Raw genomic sequence first — 22,830 nt, 5'->3', positions numbered from 1 at the left:
CACGTCATTTGGTTATGTTAGTCAAAAATTCTTCAAACTGAAGCTCATTTGTGAAAATACTCAGTATGCTCGAATTTTTGGTCAGTTGATAGGATGGTACGGTGTCAAATACTTCTCGAAAATCTAGGAATCCAGACCGTGTCGTTAATCCTCAGACAATCCCGTTTGACAGATTCACTGACCGCGCAATTGGCTTCCTTCTCGAATGCTTACTGTTGGCTCAGTGACAGATGGTACCTGATATTTGGTTTTAGGCTTTTTGGAGACAACCAGTCGTCTGGTTTCCTCTTTCACCTTCCTTCAAGAGATACGTGATCTCCCTAATGTCTGTCATTCACTCTCCTTTGCTTGCATCTCGACCAAGTGACCCAATAAATTTGTGCAAGTAGTCTGTGATCAGTCCACATGCTCCATAGAATAGCTACTTGAAGTCTTTCGACTAGTATCAATACTTCTTCCAGCATTTTGTGAATCGTAACAAATTCCCCTGGTACGGAGAGAAAATACGCAGAGTATCTAACAGTCTTCTACGAAATATTTTTTGTCGTCAATCTTATGATTGGTTTCATACTCCCTGCTAAGGTTTTCTTCCCTGTCCGATTCTCTTCACCTCAGAGTACCACTTACGTCCAACGTTGGATATATTCCAAACTTCCCATACCACGTTTGTCCTTATGGTTACTACTAATACCACGGAAATTATTCTCTGATATCTCATTTCATATCCTATTATCCTGTACTTTCTTCTATTTAATATTCTTCCTCAAATTTCTTTCTTCAACGATTCTATGTATAATCTCTTCATTTCTTAACTTGTCAGTCCATTTAATCCTTATTATCCTTCTGTAGCATCAAACGCTTCGATTCTCTTATTTACGGTTTCACCACAATTCGTGATTCATTTCCACTCACTGCTGTGCCCCAAACGAACATTCGCAGAAACTTCACTTTTGAATAAAGGCCAACGTTTGACACTAGCAGACTTCTTTTGACTAATGTGTGAATCCCAAGTTTGATGTTAAGTTTTCTTTTATGTAGCTCCTCATCTATTTGGTTTGCTCTCAATCCACATATTGTGCTTGGTAGACGGTTCATTCCGTTCAAGACGTTCTGCAGCTCTTCCTCGCTTTCACAGAAGATATAAAAGTCATTCGCTGATGACACTACCGTCAAAAATTTAGCTATCATCGTCATCTTCTTCAAGGATTAGGCTTCGTCAAAAATTTAGCTATCGTCGTCATCTTCTTCAAGGATTAGGCTTACTGGCCTGTTCCGCCTCACAGTTGTTCACGCCACCTGTTTACACAAACTTCCAACGTTTCGCTTCGCTGTTTGATTGTGTAGTATTGCGGCTTTAGTTATCCTATTTTCAGACATACGTAGGACATGGTCCTTCCAGTTCTGTATTTCTCAGTTATAGTTGTTATGTGGTCTACATCTAGTTCCTGTCTAATGTCAGTATTTCTTTTGTGATCCAGTAATGAATATCTCGCTACAAAGAGGAGGAACTTCATCAGTGATAAATCAGTTTGTGGTAATTGATTGGATGATTGGCTCCAACATTCGCTGCCAGACAGCAGCAACGGCACGGCTATTACTCTGTAAAGCTCAATTAATTTTTCTTTCGGTACGTTATGTTTTAATATACGTTGTACGATTCAACAGAAAGGACTGAATTTGCTCAGTTAACGTGAACATTTTAAAATTTCATCTAGATATTTAAATTCTCTTACTTGCTCAAAAATTTTGTTGTGACGAAAATGTAATTGGGATGGGGGACTGATATTTGATAATGCAAAAAGGAAAAAAAGGAAAAACAATAGAAGAACGTGCACTGGGAGAATGCACCGAAAGCGTCCGATGGAACTCTACACAGAGCACAATTTAATCGTAATTCTTCAAATGGTGCATTTACATCACATATGGTACAGCTCCTAAGAAAAATCCAAAGAGGATTAATATATCGCGGTACTGCTTTCACTAAGTTATTGCGGAGAAGGTGGCGAATTCACTGAGTACCATAAGTAATTTGTAACAGTTTCAGCTGACGAGATATTAGACCATATTTTATATTTAAAACGGAACTATACACTCTTTTCTTCGAAGACAACTTCAACAACATGTCGTGTATGGAACTAGTTCATATACTAACAAGACAACAGGGTCGCCAACCATATTCCCGACATAAGAAGAAGAGGTTCCGCAAACGTCTACCGTCCAGTACCAAATGTGAGAAAACTCGTGTGTAATACTTACGATTTGTAAGTTTTTATTAAGACTTTCAAATCAGTTGCTCAAAATTTTGATCTTCTTTAAAACTTTAAAGCAATTCCGAACAGGTAATTTTGTACCTTGGCTTTCATCTTAATTTACCGCAGCAGAGGTTCGTGTTACGGCATATGACATTTCATGTCCTGTGGAGTCTCGTCGGTGTTTCCTACCTCTCATTAAATTCAGTAAGCGTAGTAATTGACATCCAATTCCCTGTAAATACTATATAATACACTGGTTACGGGTGGTCAGGCAAATGAATAATACAACATTGGTAAACGTATCAGGTTTATGTGTTCGTTTTCATCTACTAAGACGTGCTGAAATGCCTCCGAATTTATTGTGTGACAACTGTTGAAGATTTTTAAATAAAACAACTTTGTTAAGATTCGAGACCTTTATTATTATTGTCTAAATATTTATTTCTTATCGTAGTCACCCTGGAAACGAACAATTTCTGCCAACGAGGGACCACTTTGTTGATGCGCCACTTTAGAATGTTTTGACTTTCTTGACGGAGCCACAACCTCAACTCTGCTCGTATCGCTTCATCACCGACAATGAATCCCAGGCGTCGAATTGTTGCAGATGTCACAGAGCTCGAAACGGGCTTTTCTCGTGTATTGTCATATTTCAAGAAAAGTTTCTCAATTAGCGACATTACAAACATTGCAAAAAGTATATAACTTAAGCATAATTCAATAATCGCGACGAGAATGCATTTCCCAATGACGATGGCGCAAATTTCTCTTTTTAGAGGCACCGATAGGTACAAACCAGTCGATCAACCTAAAGTTTAGAAATTTCGGCACATTACGCTGGCCATCATCAATATAATTTAATGTGGGGCTGTATCAAGCCAATGAGTGCCACACTGCACACTGTAGCGTTTATTCTTTTTTCAAGTGAAATTTAAAATATATCCTGTGGGTAAAAAAAAGGATAATGGGTGCTCCATGTGTCACGAACTCTTCGAATTCGAAACTAGATTACAGCACGCTGTTTCTCACACAGCAACATAGTTACGTTACACGTCGCCACGTTACACGCTACTTTTCGGAGCCTTCTTGCAGCAGAGGGCTGTAAATAAGTATGCGTGGAGAGTAAAGATGTAGAATGTTAAGAACGTTTGCTTTATGTAAAAATCTTTAAGAGTTTTCACGAAAGAAAACGGAAGCATTTACTTTTCAGCACGTCCTCCTAGATGCAGTATTTCCATGAGAATGTTATGTACATACAAACTAGTTACGTGATTTGGTGTATCTGCTTACCTGTGTAACGACTGAATACCCATCCTATAAAGCCCTTTTGTTACCTGTAGTTTTGTGATGTCCACAGTGTACTTCAAGCAATGGTATGATGCGTACTAGATCGTTACGGCACTTCAGTTCCTTAATGACAGTAGAAAGTGTGCGCATCGCTATTATTGTTCCAAGAGCAGAGACATACGTAGACAAATGTTCTGCTATTGTAGCACTCAGAGAAGGAGGTTTATCTATGCCCCAAATTACGAAAAAGTGTGGCGAATCAATAGGAAGAGTGCAATACACCCTTCACCACCAGAAGACAACAAGTAGCAATAAGGATCTAGCACGACCAGGACTACATGGCTACTCCGAAAATCACACCTACGTGCCTGACAGAGGGTTCATCGAACCACTTTCACAATAATCCTCCGTTATTCCACTCTTGAATAACGCGCGGGAAAAACAAACACTTACGGTATACTACTGCTAGAAGAGGAGAAACTTCTTTCGCATACTCTACGTAAAATCGTATTGGTATCTCGTCAGCCGCGCGGTCTTAGGTGCCACGTCACCGATTGCGCGGCCCCTCCCACCGGAGGTTCGAGTCCTCCCTCGGGCGTGGGTGTATGTGTTGTTCTTAGCATAAGTCATTTTAAGCTTGTTTAAATAGTGTGTAAGTTTAGGGACCGATGACCTCAGCAGTTTGGTCCCTTAGGAATTCACACACACACACACACACACACACACACACATTCGTATCCCCTCAGGTCCAGCGGCCTTTGTTGAGCGATTTCACTTGTATTTCTGTCATGTGGTCATTTACATCGATATTTGTCATTTTGCGTTCGTGCGACGGTTTAAAGGAGTAGATTTTTCCTAATGTAACAGTTTTGTAGAGAGGCGTACACACACTCCTGGAAATTGAAATAAGAACACCGTGAATTCATTGTCCCACGAAGGGGAAACTTTATAGACACATTTCTGGGGTCAGATACATCACATGATCACACTGACAGAACCACAGGCACATAGACAGAGGCAACAGAGCACGCACAATGTCGGCACTAGTACAGTGTATATCCACCTTTCGCAGCAATGCAGGCTGCTATTCTCCCATGGAGATGATCGTAGAGATGCTGGATGTAGTCCTGTGGAACGGCTTGCCATGCCATTTCCACCTGGCGCCTCAGTTGGACCAGCGTTCGTGCTGGACGTGCAGACCGCGTGAGACGACGCTTCATCCAGTCCCAAACATGCTCAATGGGGGACAGATCCGGAGATCTTGCTGGCCAGGGTAGTTGACTTACACCTTCCAGAGCACGTTGGGTGGCACGGGATACATGCGGACGTGCATTGTCCTGTTGGAACAGCAAGTTCCCTTGCCGGTCCAGGAATGGTAGAACGATGGGTTCGATGACGGTTTGGATGTACCGTGCACTATTCAGTGTCCCCTCGACGATCACCAGTGGTGTACGGCCAGTGTAGGAGATCGCTACCCACACCATGATGCCGGGTGATAGCCCTGTGTGCCTCGGTCGTATGCAGTCCTGATTGTGGCGCTCACCTGCACGGCGCCAAACACGCATACGACCATCATTGGCACCAAGGCAGAAGCGACTCTCATCGCTGAAGACGACACGTCTCCATTCGTCCCTCCATTCACGCCTGTCACGACACCACTGGAGGCGGGCTGCACGATGTTGGGGCGTGAGCGGAAGACGGCCTAACGGTGTGCGGGACCGTAGCCCAGCTTCATGGAGACGGTTGCGAATGGTCCTCGCCGATACCCCAGGAGCAACAGTGTCCCTAATTTGCTGGGAAGTGGCGGTGCGGTCCCCTACGGCACTGCGTAGGATCCTACGGTCTTGGCGTGCATCCGTGCGTCGCTGCGGTCCGGTCCCAGGTCGACGGGCACGTGCACCTTCCGCCGACCACTGGCGACAACATCGATGTACTGTGGAGACCTCACGCCCCACGTGTTGAGCAATTCGGCGGTACGTCCACCCGGCCTCCCGCATGCCCACTATACGCCCTCGCTCAAAGTCCGTCAACTGCATATACGGTTCACGTCCACGCTGTCGCGGCATGCTACCAGTGTTAAAGACTGCGATGGAGCTCCGTATGCCACGGCAAACTGGCTGACACTGACGGCGGCGGTGCACAAATGCTGCGCAGCTAACGCCATTCGACGGCCAATACCGCGGTTCCTGGTGTGTCCGCTGTGCCGTGCGTGTGATCATTGCTTGTACAGCCCTCTGGCAGTGTCCGGAGCAAGTATGGTGGGTCTGACACACCGGTGTCAATGTGTTCTTTTTTCCATTTCCAGGAGTGTATTGCGGCCTTCTCTCTGTCATCCTTCGTTTCGATGTCATTATGGTCACAGAGTGCAGGAAAGATGGCTTCGATCCGTTTACGGATTTAACGTATGAGCGAAACTTCCTAGGATTTTTTTGTCACGTCGTTAACATGATCAGACTTGAAATTTTCGAAGCAAACTAAGATTGGCATCAAAGTTAAGAAACCGTTTTTTTAAGTTTATTTTGTGTTTCATTTACTTTCAAGAGTATTAATCAATGGAATTTTTTGTTAGTTATCTCTGTTACCACGCGGGATTAGCCTAGCGGTCTAGGCCGCTGCAGTCATGGACTGTGCGGCTGGTCCCGGCGGAGATTCGAGTCCTTGTGTGTGTGTGTGTGTGTGTGTGTGTGTGTGTGTTTGTCCTTAGGATAATTTAGGTTAAGTAGAATGTAAGCTTAGGGACTGATGACCTTAGCAGTTAAGTCCCATAAGATTTCACACACATATCTCTGTTGATACGTAGCAGGATTTTTTCAGTCTTCCATATTCTTCCTACTTCTGATAATTTTATTGGTACCGTTTATGAACATTAATAGCATAGTGAGTATTTTCAACTTTATTTCCTAAACTCGTTCTAAAAGTTGGAAAACAGGTCGAGATGATACAGGCGGGAGGCGAGAAACTTGCAGAAAGACTACACCGAATGACACAAGTAATCTGGACTTCAACTTCCGACAGAACGCAAAACGGCTCTGATCTGTCTAGTCTATAGGAAGGATGGCAAATTGAACTGTGACAACTATCGAGTAATCACCGTGCTTAATGTGTGCTGCAAGATCCTGTGCAGCTGCCTCTTACATAAACCTCAACCCTTGGCAGATAGTCAGGGACGTTTTCGGCAATGACGGTGAACAGTAGATTTGCATCTTCGTTCTCCGACAGCTTATTGAAAAACTGAGAGAACACAGTAAAGAACTACACATTTCCTTTGTAGATTTAAATTAGGTCTACGAGTGCATGTTCTGGAGGACCCTGTTAGTTGTCTAAAAGAGCTCAAGATACCATTGAGGTTCATCAGCCTGGTAGAGATCTGCCTGAGTGAAACACGCGGTGAGGTGAAGATGGAAAACCGAATGACAGGCGACTTTGAAACTGTGACGGGTCAACGGCAAGAGATAGCTTCTACGCTGTTCAGTTTTTCCCTTGAGAAGATCATACGTGAGACTTTTAAACAGAACTGTGAAGAGATCAAGTCGAAGGGAAGAACCTGGCATATCTAGCCCACGCAGGCGGTACCTGCTTAATCAGCAGCTCTGAAAAGGAATTTAAACAAATGATCACGGCGCTGGAGATGGCTGCCAGCAAATTTGGGTTAGTAATAAAATAAGCCAAGACGGGTTACGTCGTTACAACCGGTCACTCGAGGTCAGAATACTGAACAACTACAGTCACTGTGGGAGGGAGGCCGGTCCTAAGAGCGAATTTATATATCTGGAAATTCTTTTCACGGAGAATTCGTCACACGAATTGGAGATCAACGCCAAGATACAAGGAGTAAACCGATCCTTCTACAGCCTAACACAAATGCTTTGATCTCTGGAGATAGTTCAAGGGTCGACTACATAAAACGCTGATCCAACCCATGGTACTACACTCCTGGAAATGGAAAAAAGAACACATTGACACTGGTGTGTCAGACCCACCATACTTGCTCCGGACACTGCGAGGGGGCTGTACAGGCAATGATCACACGCACGGCACAGCGGACACACCAGGAACCGCGGTGTTGGCAGTCGAATGGCGCTAGCTGCGCAGCATTTGTGCACCGCCGCCGTCAGTGTCAGCCAGTTTGCCGTGGCATACGGAGCTCCATCGCAGTTTTTAACACTGGTAGCATGCCGCGACAGCGTGGACGTGAACCGTATGTGCAGTTGACGGACTTTGAGCGAGGGCGTATAGTGGGCATGCGGGAGGCCGGGTGGACGTACCGCCGAATTGCTCAACACGTGGGGCGTGAGGTCTCCACAGTACATCGATGTTGTCGCCAGTGGTCGGCGGAAGGTGCACGTGCCCGTCGACCTGGGACCGGACCTAAGCGACGCACGGATGCACGCCAAGACCGTAGGATCCTACGCAGTGCCGTAGGGGACCGCACCGCCACTTCCCAGCAAATTAGGGACACTGTTGCTCCTGGGGTATCGGCGAGGACCATTCGCAACCGTCTCCATGAAGCTGGGCTACGGTCCCGCACACCGTTAGGCCGTCTTCCACTCACGCCCCAACATCGTGCAGCCCGCCTCCAGTGGTGTCGCGACAGGCGTCAATGGAGGGACGAATGGAGACGTGTCGTCTTCAGCGATGAGAGTCGCTTCTGCCTTGGTGCCAATGATAGTCGTATGCGTGTTTGGCGCCGTGCAGGTGAGCGCCACAATCAGGACTGCATACGACCGAGGCACACAGGGCCAACACCCGGCATCATGGTGTGGGGAGCGATCTCCTACACTGGCCGTACACCACTGGTGATCGTCGAGGGGACACTGAATAGTGTACGGTACATCCAAACCGTCATCGAACCCATCGTTCTACCATTGCTAGACCGGCAAGGGAACTTGCTGTTCCAACAGGACAATGCACGTCCGCATGTATCCCGTGCCACCCAACGTTCTCTAGAAGGTGTAAGTCAACTACCCTGGCCAGCAAGATCTCCGGATCTGTCCCCCATTGAGCATGTTTGGGACTGGATGAAGCGTCGTCTCACGCGGTCTGCACGTCCAGCACGAACGCTGGTCCAACTGAGGCGCCAGGTGGAAATGGCATGGCAAGCCGTTCCACAGGACTACATCCAGCATCTCTACAATCGTCTCCATGGGAGAATAGCAGCCTGCATTGCTGCGAAAGGTGGATATACACTGTACTAGTGCCGACATTGTGCATGCTCTGTTGCCTGTATCTATGTGCCTGTGGTTCTGTCAGTGTGATCATGTGATGTATCTGACCCCAGGAATGTGTCAATAAAGTTTCCCCTTCCTGGGACAATGAATTCACGGTGTTCTTATCTCAATTTCCAGGAGTGTTTATGGTCATGAGATGTAGAATATCCGAATGTAGGATTTTCATAAACTTCTCTTATTTGAGAAGAAAAGTGCTGCGGAACATTTGAGCTCCAGTTGGACGCAAACACCGGTGAAAGGAAAATAAGACACAACCGTGAGGTGGACGGATTGTACCGAAATGCCAACATAGCATAATTGCAAGATACGAGCGACTACAGTGGGCTGGACATGGAAGACGACAGGTGGCCACGCAAGTTCCTGTATTTTATCCCCACAGGTAGGAGACCCTCGGGAAGATCAAGGAAGAGATGGAGGCATGGCCTCCATGAAGACCTGCAACAGTCTGCGATAGATGTAGACGGGTGACGGGTAGCAGCGATGGATAGAAGACAACCGAGAAGGAAACTTGAAGCAATGCGCGGTCCGTTGGATCTGATCACGGGAAAATAAAAGTAAAGCACGCAAAGAGGATGTAATGTAAGATCCTTGTCACGCAAAAGTAGATTTTTATAAGCACATTAATAATATAAAAGATACACATCACTTATACCAATGAAATACGTTTACCTTTTTGGTGTCAAATTAAACAGCTACCTTGAGAAATATATTGAATCGTAGATCACTGTAATTTTGTTGAGATAACAATAAGTTTTGTGTACGTCCTGTCAGATATAATTCTTGCGCCATGGAGCACCATTACACTCAGCAAATTCGTTATATAAAAAACGACAGTTTTTATAATCTTGCCTCTGCGGACGCCCTTCATCCTTCTGGATACATTTTTGGTGACCAGTCTCAGTTGTTTCGTTCTGTTAGACAGATTTCTCTTTACAAGAGAAACAAAGATACGTGCTACGTACGCTAAGGAAAAATCAGTCACAAGGTTGATGTGACACATCCCGAGGCGTCAAAAATAGTCTGTTAGCAAATGGAGAAAAATTCTTCGAAGGAGGGGGACGAAGGAGCTTAAAAATTGTAGAGGGAGACCAAGACTCGACTACAGTAAGCAGGTGCAAATGGATATAAATTTCAACAGCCCATTTATGCAGAAAATAAGTGTGTTGTGTAGAATGGACCAGCGTGAAGAGCTGCATCAAAACAGACCTTAAACTGAAGGCCACAACAACGCCACTACAAGCTAAGGGTGATAAATTATGTACATCAAAAACTTCTGCCTATCGTCCTGAAATAAGTTCGACAGATAAAGAAGTTACTTTTTTGTCGAAGCAGAGAAAACGTATCAGTAAAGTAAAAGTCCTGTTCGAAATTTTTCGTTTGTTGGAGAAAATTAGTTGCTTCTCACTGTCTGATAACGTTCCCTAAAACGTCTTTGTCAATGCAGCACATCCAACAGTATTTGTCACGTGAACTACACTTTTATCGACTGCTCCAGATAAGTTATCTCGCGAACTGATATCCATAATCTCGCTTATCACTTTCACCTGACTTGTTTTTGCCGTCGAAAGTCACGCCTTACGAAGTACAGATGCTGCTAATAACACTATTCACAGACTGCGCACTCCATTTCATTTCAACAGCTGTGTTCAAAGCGCTTTTAGACTTCCCGCCCAAAATGATATACCTTTGTCAACGATTGACGACGTAATACGTGTCCTGTTAATTTACTCCTTTCGTTCTTCAAGTAGATATGCTACACCGTTGTTGATTTGGTAGGTTTATACCAGTCCATAATTGATCCGCTGTATTACTATAGCACTCGATATATCTACAGTCTTGCCTTTGATTGTGAAGTCTTTTAACGCGGCCAGTCACTTACGATTACAGTGTTCTATATCTAATTTTATAGGTTTTCTTTCTGATAAGTTGTACTCACGCACACGTTTTATAATCGTTTCACGGTCGAAAACTTCACAATCGAAACTGTATAGTAATTCAAACAAAACAAAGGTATGTTTTGCTTCATCCAGTGTCAGTATGTGTTAAAATGTTTTTTCTAACTATTGAATAAATTCTGTTACCTGTGGCTGTAGAAATTTGTTCTTGATGTACTCCTGTATCATACTCATATTTATGTAAAATGCAAAAATCCAGTAATTTATACAGAATTCAGCATAATTTACACCGAAAATAGAATTACAGTTAGCAACAATACTTTTAATAGATTTACTTTTTTCCAGTTCGTGACAGAACCTATCCTTTCATTTTGTGGCAAGTATTGTATATGGCTCTTGTATATTCGTGATTCCCATTTCATCCACATTGCACCTGTGATTTGGTACGAAGTCAAATTCAGAAACTACTTTCTCCAAGTTCACAACATATTTCTTAACATCTTGTCAATTAAATCCACCTGTCCTCCTAATGGTCGTGCATTCTGGTATCCTAATGCCGATTGTTGGGTATAGTTTCAGAAATACACTAACCCAGATTTCTCCACGAAGCGCACGTTTTTTAAAAAAAATGCTTAAGAGTAATCATGTTTCTTTCTGCTAATTCCAAGGCTACTTTCCATAATTCGTGTGCAGACAGCCTAAAACAGACGTGACAAAAAAATTTCTTTTCATATCCAGGGATCACCTCTTTCTCACAAGTCAAAGAAGCATATGTTCTAATTAGTGTTTTGTATGGAAATTTGGACAGTCTACTAGCAGAATTTATTGAATTTCTTTCTTCTATAAATTTAAAAGCGTTGTATTCTCGGTCAAACGTCCCTTATCCCTCCGTGTTTTCAAAGTCTTTGGCATCTATCTTACAGTGTCATATTTTACGATTATGTTGAAAATGATACCTTATTAAAATTTCGCAAGTTTAGCACCACAAGCAGTATCAGGGAGCGCCGATACCCTGCCGTTCTCAGCCATGGGCGATCTAGCTCGGCAACTTGTTTCACAACATACGAGAAAACATCTTCACACCTCTGACAGATCTGTGCAAAATCATTGAAAATGAACGGCACGCGAACTCAGTAAGAAAGCCGCCCGTACACGATGACTATACGACAAAAAGTAACAACAACAGATACTTAATGGCGACGTAAAAACCGCTAGAAATAAGAAAAAATCACAATTAAAACAGCGCGGTGTAAGGCAGGAATATGTAATCGCTCGGTATGTTTACTTAGTTGATGCGAACAGGATAGCAGCGGCTAGGCTGGAAACGACAAAACTGAAAGAAAAAGATTCCGCCGGAGCTTCTTCCCCACAGAGTCTAGTAGTGGAGTTGGAAGAGAAGAAATGGCGGTAATGTGGACAAAAGAACACGCACGAAATAATTCCGAAACTAGAGGTAGGAGGAGGATAAGTGTTTCGATACTTACTGCCAACTTACTTGGCCACTTGATAGATTAGCGTAAGTAGCATCCAGTTGCCAATTAACCACTAAAACGTAGTTTAGCTGTAGAGGAGAAGTAATTCACTGAGAATGTCCTCTCGATGGTGAAACGCGGAAGTAATTAATGTTTCGGTTGATGACGTCTGCGCTGAAGCACAATCATCACGCTCGCTGAACTATTCATTATTTAATCCAAATTAAAGTTCAGTATATCGTTGGAAGTAAAGAAAGGCGATTTAACTGCAGGATGACGTAACACACAACTTGGACAGACATGTGGGTGACTTCTCACCACGAGAAGACCTGGCAGAGACAGAATCTGTAGTAAACTAGCAACAGGTTGACACTACAGTAGTTTTCAAAGCTAACCATACAAGGACTCAGCAATGACTAGGATCTTGCAACGCATGGACGGAAATGACGTTTTAAGTTTCTACGAATTGCTCTACTAAATAACCAAAAAAACCTTTCTAATGGCACTTCTCAGGAATGAAAGATTGTAGCCTCACAAAGAGAAATTAATTTTTCTTCATAACCACTCCTCAAGCAAGAAAGATAACAAAGCACTAATATTGCCTGTAACGACGTTAGTACACTGGTGACTCAGAAAGACGAATATTTGTCTCTTGGTCTGTTAGAGGAAGCCAAATAAACTACATTAAACTAATGTAGTAAGTGTTACAATATCTGATAATCTAATGACCTTTTAATCGGCTTTTACCAGGTTTTTATTAGGTCCCTTTCTTCGTTGTGTGTTTGTCTGTTCGGTACAAGTTTGAAATTGCTTTTAAGCTAACTTCCTGATAAGCTAGAGACTTGAAATTTGCGACTGATTTTAAACTAAATTCATGATGAGTTAGAGACCTGAAATTTCAAACAAAGCGTAGAAATGGATGACTCTAAAATATTAACTCGTCTTCTTGTCGATCTCTTAGATAGGGATGGTGGTGGGGATGGAAAGACTCTGTTATACCTAGCATATAGGCTGCTCTGCACGACCAGCATGTCGTGCTGGTAGCATTGGAATGTGTTCCAAGTGGTATGTGAGTGGATGGGCAAGCTTGGGAAGAGAGAGGAGGGGGGTGTAGATGGATATCGCTTTCTCGTCCATCTGTTTGTCTGTTAGGCACGAATTTTGCATTTGATTTTAAACTTCCCAATGAGTTAGAGGCCTGAAATTTTAAACATAGCTCACTAGTGGATGGCAATTCCGTAATAATTCTCTTTCTTGTCTAGTGTATGGCGGGAGGAAGGGGGGGAGGAGGGTGTACTTTGTTTACCACTGTCATTTCTCGATCAGCTGGGGACTTGAAACTTTCACCAAAAGTCAGAACTGAGTGACAACGCAATATTAACTCGCTTTCTTCTCTGGCATGTAGCTGCCATTTCCCCTATTCTTGTTCCAAACGCAAATGATTCACAGGAAGAACAGTTGCTGGTAAGTCCCAATGTGAGCTCAAATCTCTCTAATTTTTACTTTCATGGTCTTTTCGCAAGAAATTTGTAGGAGATAGAAATATATCGCTTGACTCAGGTGTAGAGAAACTGAAATGCTCCTGATATTTAGCACATGTCTCTGTTGCAATCTCATCGAAATGCTTGGAATCGGTCGATTCACACGCGTGACCAAAAAGAAGGAAATAATTATTTAAATAAAAATGAATTTTTATTATACCACGTTTTTAAATTGAGCTAAAAAGTATAAAATAATTTCTCCTAGCCCCATACAGATTTCTAATCCCACGCAGATAGTCCTAAAAATTTGTGATTGTGAATTTTTAATAGATACGAAAATACTTGTAAGATTTCAAACGAACAACAATGGGGGGGGGGAGGGGGGAGGTATGCAATACACTGTTGATGCGTAAATAGTTCACCTCCTTAGTATTATGTATTACTTGTGCCCTACATTTTTCGTTTTAATTCGTACAAGTATTTTCACACCCATTAACAGTTCACAACCACAGATTTTAGGACCCTCTATATTGGGTTACGAATCCGTTTGGCGCTAGAAGAAATTATTTTGTACTTTTTAGTCTGATTTGAAAATGTGATGTATTAAAAACTCATTTTTATCTAAATAACGTTTTCTTATTAAAGAAGTATTCTATCATTAAGCTATCCACCTTCTTTCGAAATAATCCTAGTTGCTTACGTATGCCTCTGGATCCTAACCGTCGGACCACTTTTTAATTTATTATATGCACGATCCTCGAGCAGTTTGTATATCTTATTTTGTTGCCAATACCTGACATCACTATAGGGACATCTCGTAGGCAAGTGCGACCATCACGTTCGAAACTCTGAAGATTTCATAGGGCAACTGAAAACCTTTAGACTGCAATCATCGGATCTGCTAGTAAGTTGTGTCTTTATTTACAAAGTGCCCTTGCGGGACTCTTTGGAGCTCATTAGCAACAAATTTGAGGAAGACATAGTACGATTATTCTAACACGTGCTTACTTCAACATACTTCTTATTTCAAGACCAATATTTTGAACAAGTGGACGGTGTTGACATGGGAAGCCCTCTGTCTCCTGTGGTGGCCAATTATTTTATGGAAGACTTTGAAGAAAAATCACTACAGTCAGCCACTCTCAAACACTCTTGTTTTCTGCGGTATGTGGATGATACATTTGCGGTGTGGCCACATGGACTTGATACTCTACCTACGTTTCTTCAGCATCTGAATTCGCTCCATCCAGATACAAACATCACAATGGAAGTGGAAAAAGATGGTACTTTACCTTTTCTTGATGTCTTGGGACGAAGGAAAGCAGATGGAACCTTGGGACACAGCGTCCACCGCAAGCCGACGCATACAGATCTATATCTGCAGGCCACAAGCTGCCATCATCTTGCACAATGCGGTAGTGCATTACGTACGTCAGTTCGTAGAGCACATGTGGTATCTGATCCTAAGAGCCTGTCGCGTGAAATACAACATTTGAAGACAGTGTTCGGACAAAACGGTTATTCTGAGAGACAGATACGAAATGCATTCAGGCCCCGGCGAGTTCACTCTATGGATCAGAATGAAGATACGAAGACACCCACCACTTTGGCCTTTTTGGCGTATTTTGGTACCATGTCGTCAAGAATCGGAAGACTCCTCGGAAGATATGGAATTAAGTGTGTTTTTAAACCATCTGCAAAACTAAGAAATCTCTTGGGTTCGGTTAAGGATGACCTTGGACTGAGGAAATGTGATGTGTACAAGATTCCTTGTCAGTGTGGGGCAGCGCATATAGGCCAGACATGCCGCACAGTACAAGAACGCTGCGATGAACATCAGCGTCAAACACGCCTTCATCAACCGGAAAAGTCGGCAATTGCGAAACGCTGCCTGAATACAGGACACAGTATGATTTATGACAATTCGGAAGTTTTATCCCCAGCATCATCTTTCTGGGACTGTGTCATTAAAGAAGCAATATATATCCGTACAGCCGATATTCTCATCAACAAGGATACGGGATTTCAACTGAGTACAGCCTGGAACCCTGCATTGGATGCTATTTAATCACGACGCGAAAACCAAGATTCTTCGATAACAGGCTCGTCATAACACTGGCCTAGTACAGCCGTCGGTGAGTAACGTCTAGCCACACTGTTGACAAACGCAGCGTACAGCGTACACGCGTTAGACCGCTCTGCGATTTTCGGCAGAGGGAGTTTCAATATGGCAACTCATTGCGCATGCGCGATTTCCGCAGCTGAGCATTCTTCGCGCGCGTGTTCTAAAAATGGGGTGTCGGCGTCCGGATCCCGTCAGTCGTACCTAGCCACGAGCAAGGTTGAACTACCTGAAGATGTCTGACAGTTGCTCCGAGGAAGTTCAAATGGTTCTAATGGCTCTGAGCACTATGGGACTTAACAGCTGTGGTCATCAGTCCCCTAGAACTTAGAACTACTTAAACCTAACTAACCTAAGGACATCACAAACATCCATGCCCGAGGCAGGATTCGAACCTGGGACCGTAGCAGTCGCACGGTTCCGGACTGCGCGCCTAGAACCGCGAGACCACCGCGGCCGGCTCCGAAGAAGTATTGTGGAATTTGCACAACGTGATCCGGAGCAAACCCGTGTAGACTATTTACAACACATTCGCCGGGAAAGCTTGAGGAGTCACATGTTGACTAATACTTTTCTCTTATTTCCTACTCAAATAATTGGACATAAGAACTACAAACATAAGCAACCGTAATATATGTTAAGCGGACCAAAACTAGGAACGTTAACATGTAACTATGGGCCAGGTTTTAATAACATTGTCTGCTTTGATAACAGTTAAAATTAAAAACTGGAAGTACAATAACGTCCCTTTCACTTCACTGAACAGATAAAAAAGAAGAAATGATTTCACATATATAGTACTGAGACAAAATGAAAAGAAAAATGCGCAAATTGGACTATACTTATCGGAAATTACAGTAGGTAACTTCCAATTTTTCGAGATGATAATTAAAATTTTATTACTACCTCTGGTACGAAAAGTTGCACGTTTAGTAAGGGTTCAAGATTTCTTGGATCCATGGGCTTCTCGTAATTAACCGTCGGATGGATAGCACAGAAAATACACATCAATTTATGTGCAAGGCTTTCAAGACCCGCTCCTTATTTTAAATTGTTGCGTTTTCATACCCTTACTTTTTGTAGATGAATTTATTTGTTTCAGATTTATTGACATACTGAAATGTTCGTAAGTTATACTAAAGGAATGTGGTGAGCCTGAGTGATATTTTATTAATTTTTTAAAAGAATTCTAATAGTTTATTTTTATCAGTTAGAGTCACTTAATATACAACATATGTCTTCTATATTTGTGCAGCTGATGATTCATCTAATATTTCCTTGGAGATGAAATCGTCCCAGGCATCCTTAGGTTTACAGGTTTTCAATGCACGAGCTGGACCAGATGCCTTCTTTACGATATTGTGAACAGGTGTACGAGAAGTTGTAGGAGGATCTAAATTACAATATCATTACGACTAATATATGTGCTGGCATCTCTGAGTTGTAGGTGTGGAACTTCATTGTCCGACTCTGATGAAGTAATACTATCTGAAGTACTGTAATCTACCAGAAAATTCGTATCAGCAGGTTCAAAGTTTGATTATTCGCTACTTTTATCTTCAAGAATACTTCCTTCTTCGCATGTCTCACTGAGTGAAAGCACTTTCAAAATTAGCTGCAATAGCACGTACTGACTCTCTTGCCTTTCTTGGTGAAACTATAACAAATACGTGTGACTTGAACAACAACTCATGCAAAGCTAGACAGGTCACGATGGTAACAATACTGCCATTGGGACAAAAACAAACCAGACTAACCAAGTCGGTGACAATAACAGCACAGAACAACAATACTGAGCGATGATATAACTTGTAGTATACCGACAACTCTAACAAATAAAGGTAATTTCCACTATTTGTACTCTTATTGCTACTACACTAATGGCCATTAAAATTGCTACACCACGAAGATGAAGTGCTACAGACGCGAAATTTAACCGCCAGGAAGAAGACGCTGTGATATGCAAATCATTAGCTTTTCAGAGCATTCACACAAGGTTGGCGCCGGTGGCGACACCTACAACGTGCTGACATAAGGAGAGCTTACAACCGATTTCGCATACACAAACAGCAGTTGACCGGCGTTGCCTGGTGAAACGTTGTTGTGATGCCTCGTGTAAGGAGGAGAAATGCGTACCATCACGTTTCCGAGTTTGATAAAGGTCGGATTGTAGCCTATCGCGATTGCGGTTTGTCGTATCGCGACATTGCTGCTCGCGTTGGTCGAGATACAATGACTGTTAGCAGAATATGGAATCGGTGGGTGCAGGAGGGTAATACGGAACGCCGTGCTGGATCCCAACAGCCTCGTATCACTAGCAGTCGTGATGTCAGGCATCTTATCCACATCGCTGTAACGGATCGTGCAGCCACGTCTCGATTCTTGAATCAACAGATGGGGACGTTTGCAAGACAACAACCATCTGCACGAACAGTTCGACGACGTTTGCAGCAGCATGGACTATCAGCTCGGAGACCATGGCTGCGGTTACCCTTGACGCTGCATCACAGACCGGAAGACCTGTGATGGTGTACTCAACGACGAACCTGGGTGCACGAATGGCAAAACGTTATTTTTTCGGATGAATCCAGGTTCTGTTTACAGCATCATGATGGTCTCCTCCGTGTTTGGCGACATCGCGGTGAACGCTCATTGGATGCCTGTATTTGTCATCGCCATACTGGCGTATCACCCGGCGTGACGGTAAAGGGTGCCATTGGTTACACGTCTCGGTCACCTCTCGTTCACATTGACGGCACTTTGAACAGTGCGCGGTACATTTCAGATGTGTTACGACCCGTGGCCCTACCCTTCATTCGATCCCTGCGAAACCCTACATTTCAGTAGGATAATGCACGACCGCATGTTGCAAGTCCTGTACGGGCCTTTCTGGATACAGAAAATGTTCGACCGTTGCCCTGGTCAGCACATTCTCCAGATCTCTCACCAATGGAAAATGTATGGTCAATGGTGGCCGAGCAACTGGCTCGTCACAATACGCCAGTCACTACTTTTGATGAACTGTGGTATCGTGTTGAAGCTGTATGGGCAGCTGTACCTGTGCAATCCATCCAAGCTCTGTTTGACTCAATGCCCAGGCGTATCAAGGCCGTTATTACGGCCAGAGGTGGTTGTTCTGGGTACTGATTTCTCAGGATTTATGCACCCAAATTGCGTGAATATGTAATCACATGTCAGTTCTAGTATAATATATTTCTCCAATGAGTATCCGTTTATCATTTGCATTTCTTCTTGGCGTAGCAATTTTAATGGCCAGTAGTGTATATTTACTGCACTTCTACAACTATTGTTGCAGCTGCTGCTAGTACCACCACTGCCTCTACTACAGTTATTGTTGAATTAGTAACTGCTCCTAAATAAATGTAGAAATCAATGTGGAACAGAGAACGAGATAACTGTTAGTGGGGATTCTGAAGTGTTGCATATGCATTAAGGATATTTCGGAAAATATTTTGAATTATGCAAAAAATCTAAAAAATAATTTAGCTCATACTTGATAATAGGGATGCCAAAGGTAAGCAGATGAAAGGAGTTTGAAATTAGATTAATAATTACAGGAAAATTTAAAAAGTAATGCCTTTTTAGAGTGAGATCCTGTATATGCATTGTAGCGTTGAATATGGATGTATGGATGACGACAGTGTTTTCCGACAGCCCCGCCGAACTCTCTGGTCTCGGTGCTCTTGAGCAGTGGCGTAGTAACCGGGTGGCCTTCTCTGGCGTGTTGCAGTGTGCGACAAGAACCGCGTGGCGCCGCCCAACCAGGCGACCACGTCGGGCACCCCGTACCTGCTGACAGAGAACCGGCTGCGCCAGATTCGCTCGGAGTTCATGTACTGCTACTTCGACCAGGGCGGCAACTCGGACGACAAGGGCGACTACCAGACGGACCTGCACTCCTCCATGCCGCAGATCCACAAGAACCTCAACTTCCAGCTGCCATTCTATGGCTTCCGTTACAATTACACCAGGGTAAGTGAGCGGGACACGCTGCAACAGAAATCGACGACCCAAATACCAATCCGACACTCTTCTTGCAACTAGTTTTGGGGCTGATTGCACTACTACAGGATGGATTAACAATACGACAACCGTTTAAATAGGTCAAGAGGAAAACAACTACATCATCATTTGACATCCACTACTGGCTAACTGTATCCTGTAGACTACCAAATACATGAAACTCTTCAGCTATACATATCCATGCTGCTCCTATGTGTTTTCTAATACAGTGGGCCTTCAATTAAGTAAATGTACACTTTTTTTCTGAAAGCAGTGCGCTTTTATTCAGAATTCCAATAAACCTCATTATTCCCCACTATTTTGGCTACAAGCCCTGTTTTTGAACATAATATCCGTTCAATGTTGGTACGTGGCCCCTTTAATACTACCTTGCACTATCCAAACCACAACTGTTATCAGAACGGGAAACGGGATGGCGAATCATGGTTGGTAATCGTACTGTGATTTACACATACTTAATTTATTAACATAAGGTTCCTGCAGATCAGTCCCCACAATCTTCACTACAAGCAGCAGTTACTTAGTATAAGTTCTTATTGAAACAAAACAAGTATAACCATAAAATGCATGTAAAACCGTTCAGAAACACCTAGCAAACACAGTATTGCCGTGGCTTCGCCACACTTAACAAAAGCTTACAACTAACTGTACAGTTCCTATCAAAGTGGGCCAGCCACTTACTTGCATTTAAATACTACACGGCCCAAACAACGCTTAAGCCTCACGTGGTTAACCACAATTCACTGGAACATAGATATGTAACAGAAGCAAGAAAGATTGCCATGAAACAAACCCAGATCACACTTAGTTGCAGGTCTATCTTTATGTAACCCAAAAAACACGATATGCAAATCACAAATTACAAAAGGCGTTTTACCCACCTTGGCGAAAGGAAAGATATGCTAAACTTTTTTGTATGGGGTCTTGGCCCAAAGCAATCCAGCCGTGGCAGGGTTACGTAAAGGCAGCAGGACCTAGGCTGCGGGTTACACCTCACTCCCCTACAATGCGTTGCCGCTTACAGCAGCTTTTGACAAACACAGGACAATTGCAGCTCTCATAAACACACAAAATACAGGGCAGAATCCTTGCATCAGACATACGCGCACTAGCCTACAAAATGTTCGTCCACAGCAATCACTGCTCTTTAGATTGAAACCATTTAAGGACGGTTCACCAATAATAATAATATCACTTAGGTGCAGTTTTCAATCACTTAACACAGATATAACTAAGACTTCAATGCGAAGCCAACATTTAACCAGCTCACACGGAGCTCATCCACATACTTTTCAATTAACGGCTGTGTAAGATCCACAATCATCTAGCGAGTGAAACGCCTCTCAACGCGTCGCTCAGCCGCATACACAAACGGCCAACTTACTTGATGTTTGCACACAGCACAGCTCAGCGGCTCAAACAGCTTAACCACATTCCTTCAGGGACCTTTCCCTTGATAGAAATCACGAAACTTGGATCTCCGAGCTGCCCCAAAACACAGACTTGCTGACCAATACAATTGCGCGGTATATCACGCTGTTAGGGCACACCTGGTCGCAGTCGACACTCCTTTCTCCGGAGACGTCCCACGTCTCTCTATGTTTTCCTTTTGAAAGCTAACGGCCAACTGTTGAAGCCCGCCAACCCGGAAGAAAGCCACACGATATGCAAAGATCTCATATACCCTCCAAAATCGATCCCAACGATATAACGAGCATAGCCGGTGCTGGCGCCAGTCCGCCACGGCTCAAATGTGACGGGCTTACACCACTATACTGGGAGGGCCTGCAAGTCTGCATGGTACAGCTCATCTGGACGACGTCGGAGCCTACGTCTTGCTGCATCCATAACGCCCCCGCCATCAACGTACCGCTTCTCACAGAGCGCATCATTCGTTGGGCCCAACAGATGGATGTCGCAATCTGAGGAACCCAGTGGGGACACAGTTTTGAGTACCCAACTGGTGGATGAGTGTGTCAGAATTACCAAAAGAGTCGTCCAGCTGAAGAGCAAAGTTTTCACTGCGATGCGTTGACCACCTCGAAAGAGAGTGTCCGCACGTTCCAACACAGCAGAAGTTACTGCTGTGTTTGGCCAGCCGGCAAGTGGCAGATCAAAGGTGACTTGCCCAACGAGTCACCGCGCTTCTGTTCTCGATCAGGTCTCTGTAGGCATTCTGCAAGCGCCTATAAATATCTGTGAGCTCTGATTTTCCTCCATAATAAACTCTCTCCACGGGACTCCCCTCCGTTACAGATGCCATTTTGAAGGCTACATATAGCGCTGGCAACTACCTGTGCTTCATGAAACTATAGGGCCTGAATTGGGAATATACTACGATGTCCCACAACAAATTCTGCATTTTTTCAACCTGAAATGGACGAGGAAAAAAATATATATAGCATTACCTGCTGAACGCCGCTCGCATTATCTACCCACCTTCCATTAAGTTGTTGCTCAGTCTTTTTTATCACTCTGTTCCCTACCATGTCCATTTTGCGATGAATTATGAAATAGTTAAGTTTCACAGGTTACGGCTATTGGTACACCTGCTAGAGCTTGTAACACCCCCGTTTAAATTTTCATTGTTTTGACTAAATAATCTAGCAGTCTACCCTCTGATTTTAATGACCGTGACATAATGGCTACAGCTGATCGGTTTTCTGTTACGAGAATTGTTACAACGCTGTTTAAGGCCACAAGTGTTATTAATTTCAGCGAAAGATTTTGGTTTTCAGCTCCATCATGGTTATCGTTGGTTATGTACCATAGAAAGAAATATATTCGTCTTAAAAAACACCGTAGGAGAACATTCCTCTTACAGATCAATTTAAGTGTTAAATTAAACACCTTTCAGCCGTCAATTTCCAACCTTATTTTATTAGGCAACCAGTTTCGGCGCTTTATTACTCCATCCCACAGATAAGTTAAGCAAGGGTAGCTATTCGATCATCGAATGCCATCTTTTGGAGTGGGCACGTATACAGATGAACAAATAAAGTACCACTACATGCTATTGTTGAAAACATTCTGACATGTGGATGTTAAA

At 43.4% G+C, this 22,830-nt stretch overlaps 1 protein-coding gene across 1 annotated transcript in view; it reads left to right on the top strand.

Moving 5' to 3' along the window:
* LOC126095180 (protein mesh) overlaps positions 1-22,830 on the top strand; it is a 267,125-nt gene that overhangs the window by 40,561 nt on the left and 203,734 nt on the right. The window contains exon 2 of the mRNA XM_049909911.1: positions 19,489-19,730. Within this exon, the coding sequence (XP_049765868.1) occupies positions 19,489-19,730 (242 nt within the window). The remainder of the gene's footprint in view (positions 1-19,488; positions 19,731-22,830) is intronic.

The sequence above is a fragment of the Schistocerca cancellata genome, chromosome 8, assembly GCF_023864275.1.
Source record: "Schistocerca cancellata isolate TAMUIC-IGC-003103 chromosome 8, iqSchCanc2.1, whole genome shotgun sequence".
NCBI lineage: Eukaryota > Metazoa > Arthropoda > Insecta > Orthoptera > Acrididae > Schistocerca > Schistocerca cancellata.
The sequence above is the reverse complement of the archived record's forward strand: the minus strand, read 5'-3'. Positions and strand labels throughout refer to the sequence as shown.